The following is a 6689-nucleotide window of genomic DNA, read 5'->3' as shown; positions in this document are numbered from 1 at the left end:
ATCCCCGATAAAAATCAGTCTAAAAATGTGCATTTATCAACTTTATCTGCCATAATTACGAGATTTCTGATGCATGCATCACACTTAAATGAAAATTTATTGGGTTTTATAATTTACCATTTGGACGGGTAATTTGGATCTTATGAATATTTGAAAAATGTCACGAGAATTCATACTTATAATCATTGCATCTATGAGAGTTTGTAATTTTTTCCCCCACTTCTCATAAAAATTGAAGTTACTCTAAGATTTGATCTTAGAAAAGGAACTTTAGGAAAGCCTTTCCATGTGAGTCAAACATCATGTAGGAAAACCCTTTTTATCATTTGGATTTCCCTCAATCATTCCCTTACTTCACATTTACCCATGAAAGCAACCATTCATTGTGTGACAGACAAACACAATTGCTCCATTTGGGAAAGAAACCAAAAGAAATCCTCTCTTGTCGGAATCCATCGAAATCTCCTCTTTTTCTATTTTCCTTTTCTCAGGAAAAAAAGAAAAAAGAAAAGAATTTGAATGGAGGTATCATGTCTTCACCATATTGCAGGCATTTTAGGTTTTTTAATCCAGGTGGGGTTTGAAGTATTCGGGTTTCCATGGAATTGGATTTTAAGTAGAGTAAGAGAGGGTGTTTAATCTTAAACCTTGGATCAGCATATATATAACATATGGCAACCCATCATACCTCATAGGGCACTCCTTAGGAGATATTCTCCGTGGAGAGGAGCTGAACCCAACTCCTAATGGGTATATAACTCCTAACGTAGAAGGGTGAATCTAGTGTTGGTGATTTTTATACAAGTAAAGTCTAGAGGGTAAATTTTCGAGATACTAAACTAACAACTTTTGTTGAGAGACAATTTGGATACTTTGACCTCAGTCTACAATCATACGCATAGAGCTTGCAAGACAGATAAGTGAAAAGAAAATGAAAGAAAATTTTCCTTTACCAAGCAGTGAAGGTTCATCAACTTATTTTAGGTTTCCTAAACTCTTCCCAAAATTGATGCCAAAACGACAAAGAAACTAGGTCAAATAGAATAATGGATTGAAAAAAATAGAGTACTCTCTCTCTCTCTCTCTAAAAGTTTCTTAAGAAACAACAATATTCAACTACTCTCCAAAAGACGCGCAAAATATGATTTTATAGTGATAAGAAACCTTAAAATGAAAAAAAAATACTGAATTACGAAAATGCCACTTGTGAGATCCCTAAAAATTCTAACCTGATAACCTGGTACTTGAGGTCTGCGTACTCAGAGTTCAGGAAGAGATCAACTCTAGACCATCAAAGTTGAACCCGAAGGTCCAGGGATCGAACCCATGGATTTGGATGAAAGACCCGGCCAACTTGTTTGACTTCACCAAGAGAGAGAAAATTACTCCAAATGCATTAAAGTGAGATTTTGGTATGCCCAGAAAGCTATGCAAGAGGACTTCAAATCTCAGGTAAATTATACCATTGAGTAGGAAATTTTGTAAGGTACCTACCCTCTGAGACCATCGCGATCGACCCTCACATGAGGAAGATATGGGGTTGTCAAATTTCATGAAGTATTTGATTGGTAATTTTTCTAAACATGATATTGGAGGGCCTAGGTTGAGGAGATGTTTTCTGACTTAGTATAAAGATTCGCATGGCCGTTGTGCACGTCTATGTCAAATATCATGCGAAACCGAGCACTTTCAACCGAGTTGACTAGGTGAGCTACCTGCCTAGTTAACCGGGTTGATTGGGGTTGAGTTGACCCGCCTTGTTGAATTAGAATTGATACCCGATTAATCCACGTTTGATCTATGTTCAAATTGAATCCCAATATGAATATTATTTAGCATATTTATTTGCTAGGTTAATTGAGTCTTGGGCATTCGTTAATTTTGTGAATTTGTGGGACTTTACGCTTGAGTTCTCGATTAACAGGTGATGATAACATCACGTATATTATGTAATTTCGTTGTGTATTTAGACTGTGAATAATGTAATATTGCATGATAATTGTTGTTACCTTATACAATCTAGATAATCCTACTTGCCATACTGTATTTTTGACTAAATGATTAAATGTGAATCGTATGTGATTATGTGATTGATTATTTCACTTGATTGATGCATGTGAATGTATGTGACTGTGAAATGGGGTTTACCTATCTTGGTATTCCTAGCTCAGGTTATCAAGGATTATGGTATGGGACACTGTCCTCTGACACCCCAGCGCTTTTCACAGTCGGTGTGTTGTCTAGATGCATTGGTTATGAATCTTGTGAGTGTTACTACCCTTTCAGCAGGGGTATTGAAGCTGAGTGACCCGTGATAATAGTAGATGGGGCTCTGTGTGCATCAAACAAACCCACGGTTATCATGCAGTGGTATAGAGATATGTGTTAGAATGGGACTCGTGATCACCCAACAGATGGCTTGAGTGTCGTGAGGTGACATGAGCGACAACCACCCTAGCATATGTAGATGACTACATGGTTACGGAATGGTAAGCCAAAAGACGGCAGTTAGGCGGTGTGAGGAATACCATTCCTAGGTGAGAACAATAGCGGACCAATAGGGTGTATAGGCATGAGGAAAGGTATTCGGATCACACGTAACAAGAGACATAGTGACTTTGCATTGGGTATTTGGGTTAGAGTAATCATTGACACATGCTAGCTCTTACACTAATGTTGATGTGAGAGAATGTTGACTTAATCCCTAGCCACGGTTGATGTAACAGGACCTATTTACCGTAGGGAACCCAACAAACAAGCTTAAGTGCCATTTGGGAGAGTGATGAGACTGCTCAGAGGAGGCTGATGTGATATTTTAAAGCGTGTCTACTATAAAGACTGCGAAGTAGAAGTTAGATTCATGTTTTTATGCTCATCCTTTGTTTCATCGATTGTATATACTGATATGGGTATGTGTGTGGGTGTGTGTGTGATGAATGCATGATGTATGATATGTTAGGCTCACTGAGTTTTGTAGGACTCAACTTTTGTCAATATTGTCTTTTTCTTAGATTCTATTGCTGGTAGTGATGACGCATGCTATCTAGAAGGCCCGCCGTTGGTAGAGTCCTATGTAGGACCCGCGTGCGAGGATATCGATGTACATGATGCATCGTGCGTATGTGCCAATTGTGCATATATACGGAGGCTAATCTCTTTGAAGGTTGGGGACTCTTCTTGGGTTTGGAGTACTTTCTTTTCTTTTCTTATAGAACACGTGTAACAGAACTTCCGTTGTATAACTCCTAAATACATTTTTCTTGTTGTGGACTTTTATGGAGGATTGTAATAACTTTAATAAATCACTCGTTTGTGCAACCTCACTCTTAATTATGTTATTTTGTATTTCTGTTATGGATTAAAACTCAACCAAATCCTATAGTGTTATCACCCCCGCGGGTATTTCAAGCAATACCGGAACCAGTTGGCTGGGGTGTGACACCACTAAAAATAGTAAAATGCCCAAAACGCCCTCAAAACGATTACAAAACACAAAAATGACGTCCTTCACTGCAATGAACTAAGTCCTTCTTACGAGCTCGTTTCGAATCAACGTGATGAATTTCAGCCCATTCCATGTCTAAGACCCCGAGATACCCCATGTATCACCCCATACGCATAAAAAATGCCCTCGTCAACTCATGGAGTAACATTGACCAACAGTTTTCAGATTGCTGCTCTGGCTAGAGTTCTTTAATAGTGTAATTACCTTTCAATTTATAATAGTTTGACATTTTGAATGTTTGGTGGAACTGGCTAGGGTTTCTGAGTTGTCTCCAGCCAGTGACCTCTTGTCCTTGGAGGATCTGCAGCCAAATGGATTTCTTCAAATATTTCTAGATATTTCTTTTTCTGAATAAGTGAAATCTTACTAATCTGCCACTTATCTTGCGGAGTTGCTGTTATACTACTTTCCATTGTGGACCAGGGTAAGTATACGACCTTTCTTCTTTTTAACAACAACAGAAACAAGTAAAAAAAGCTGCTGCCTGTGTCACATTATGGAAAAGTTGAGAGAGAGAGAGAGAGAGAAGAGAAGCCTATTGAAATTGACTGTCCATGGAGAAGGTTACAGCTGAGTTTGGCAAATAAATCTAGATAATTTATTGCATTCTCTATTGAAATTGACTATTCATGGACAGTAGACAACTCAAACGTACCACAAACTCAAATGATCACTCAAATAGAGGAACTAGAAGAAAAACACAAAAATCCTGAGACATAAACTTGAGAAATCACTCAAACAAAGGAAAAACTAAAAAATTATCCTGTTTGTATTGGTTTGGGTGCTTCTCTCCTGATCTTAATATTCTATCTGTTCCAGTAATCTCTCTTTACCACAGTACACACACACAATTTTCTTATCATAACTAATAGGGAATCAAAGCCAGACAATCACCAAAAACCCAAGAAATAGGAAGAGTGGACGAAGAGATTCAAGCCTTCAGCTACAAACAAGACCATATGATAGAGCCATTAGCAGAAGCGCAGCTTCCTTTTCATCTTGTGGGAACACTTGGTGGAAAGCTGAATTTTTACTCAAATTGATAGTGAAGTCTTCGAAACAAGGCTTCTTTCTGCTATGACTGTCTGTGAGTTTGCACCTTTTGTTGTATTGCTGGACGTATCCTTTATCTGCTTTCTTCTCCTTCTGGTGCACCTTTGGCTTCACAGCCGATGTTCCATTCACAAGAACTCCACCATTTGCCGCTGCTGCTGCTGCCATGGCACGTCTTGCCTTCCGTTGTCGAATTCCACAAGCGTTGCACAGTGACTGCACCCCATGAAGATTAGTGTTTGATGATTATAGAAGCAAATAAATATGCATATATTTCGCTAAAAGGTTATTATTGATAAATAAGGGAAATTAGTATACAATGACTAGACAAACATAAGGAACAATCTCCTCAACCACATCGAGAAAAAACAATCAACTACTCAAACAAAGACAGAGGAAGAGTACCACTTTGATTTACCTTGGGACCTCTTGGACCACTCCTCCAAAGAGGGGTCTTTGTAGTGTTGCAGTCACTACAAACCCTAACTGTACTGTTGTTGTTATATGAATTGTTGGCGGTGTTTTCTGGGTCTAAAGGTGATGTTAATGGCAGCTGATCATGATCCTGAAACTTCTGGCCATTCCCCAAGTGTTTATGTTCACCAGATTGATATGAATTCATCATCTTCCTCATCAATCTCATCTTTGAGGACATCCACTTAACTGGCCCACCATTGCTTTGATTGGCATGATCTCTATCATCTCCTTCACAAAATGATACTTCTAAGCTGTTGTTAAGGCCATTCTCCACAGAAGGAAGTGAAGGAGATTGGAGGAACCCATGATCATGATCCCTTGATCCACCTTGCACAACATACTTGTTTACCTAAAATCACAAAAAATAAACACATATTGATTACTTAGATCACAAGATCATAAGTTTTGATATTTAATTCAGTTACACCCCTACCGCCTCAGAAATTAAAAACCATTCTCCTCTCACCTCTTCTTGCTGTTGATGTTCTTGTGTATCATAGCTTCCTCCTTGCTCCTGAGCTTGGTTGAAGAAAATAGAATTTGACGGAGAAGAAGAAGACCCTTCAGATGATTGATTGAGGAGTTGAAAGTGTTGATCTTCATTGGGTTCTATAAGAGGAAATGGGGAGAGATAAACAGCTGGATTCATGGAGGAAGAGCAGTAGAGGGAGACAGCTAGGAAGCAAAAGAACAGTATTATTCTTTAATCCAGCAAAGGAGAACACTAGATATGAGAAGGGGAGAAAGAGGGAAATCAAAAAAGAATGAAGCTCAAAGGGCCTAATCAATTGGAAGGTAAATCTCTTTTAAGAGAGTCAAGAAAGAGAGGTCTGAAAGGTGTTCACGTGACTTCATGACACCCAAGCAAACAGGTTGAAGAGACAAACTAAATGAAGAAATATAGAATGCTATTACACATAATGACAAAACCCTATCTGCAAAAACTTCATACCTCTCACTCATTTGATTATCATCATCTTCTTCTTAACATATGAATAAACAGAAGAGAGCTTGATGCTCCCATAGAGCGTTATTGAAGATTCTAAATAATAAGTTTAGACCGTTTGATTGACAGACTATATCGCTCAAGTCCTCCTGATTATCAAGTCAACATAATTTTCTGAGTACAACCCACCAAATTGGATCAACTTAGTTTCATCAATCCATAATCTTTAGATTGGAATATTCAACAATCCTGTCATTCTGAGATAAACCCAGATCCCTTTTTTTTTTATCTTCCTTTTTGGTCAAAATGAAACTGATAAACCCAGATCTCAAATGGCTGGAATGACATATCTAGGCTTCATGCTCCCAGAAGCATAGAGTATATTCTCTACAGTAAATGATATTTTTGGGATCATAGTTGAATTTTATAGGAACTGTGCAATAAGAGGAGATGGGGTGAGATCTTGCATGGGAGGATCTTCTCTTTCCTTCTAGTATTGCCAAAAGGCATTAACTACTTTCGCAGGCAAGAGACACAGTGACCCCCCCTCCCTCACTCAAACACTCCTGCTTAGCCTAAGCAAACTTAATTCGACTCTTCTTTTGATTTTGTTTTCTTTTTTTCTTCCCTATTCTACTCTTTTTACCATGCTGAGTTAAATTACAGGAGTTGGTCAGCCTTTCCTTAATTGTTGATACTTTATCCCCT

The 6689-nt window shown here is 38.3% G+C and overlaps 1 protein-coding gene across 1 annotated transcript; it reads right to left on the bottom strand.

Annotated features, from left to right (window-relative positions):
• Positions 1-4051: 4051 nt before the first annotated feature.
• GNC (GATA type zinc finger transcription factor family protein) lies at positions 4052-5887 on the bottom strand. The gene is made up of 3 exons (XM_089147153.1): positions 5502-5887; positions 4977-5384; positions 4052-4774 (listed from the first exon to the last, which is right to left on the bottom strand). Exons 1-3 carry the CDS (start codon positions 5682-5684, stop codon positions 4445-4447), a joined length of 921 nt encoding a protein of 306 aa, XP_089003279.1. The 5' UTR covers positions 5685-5887; the 3' UTR covers positions 4052-4444.
• Positions 5888-6689: the final 802 nt, after the last annotated feature.

This window comes from Hakea prostrata, chromosome 3 (genome assembly GCF_041222555.1).
Source record: "Hakea prostrata isolate BN-2017 chromosome 3, UWA_Hpros_2, whole genome shotgun sequence".
NCBI classification, from domain to species: Eukaryota; Viridiplantae; Streptophyta; class Magnoliopsida; order Proteales; family Proteaceae; genus Hakea; species Hakea prostrata.
Note: the sequence above shows the minus strand (reverse complement) of the source record. Positions and strands in the feature narration are given on the sequence as shown.

Excerpts from the sequence above, each read along its gene's own strand:
- GNC (XM_089147153.1), bottom strand. The coding sequence starts at position 5,684 with ATGAATCCAGCTGTTTATCTCTCCCCATTTCCTCTTATAGAACCCAAT. Across the intron at positions 5,385-5,501 it reads AACATCAACAGCAAGAAGAG|GTAAACAAGTATGTTGTGCA; the intron begins GTGAGAGGAGAA and ends TTGTGATTTTAG. Across the intron at positions 4,775-4,976 it reads GTGGTCCAAGAGGTCCCAAG|TCACTGTGCAACGCTTGTGG; the intron begins GTAAATCAAAGT and ends CATGGGGTGCAG.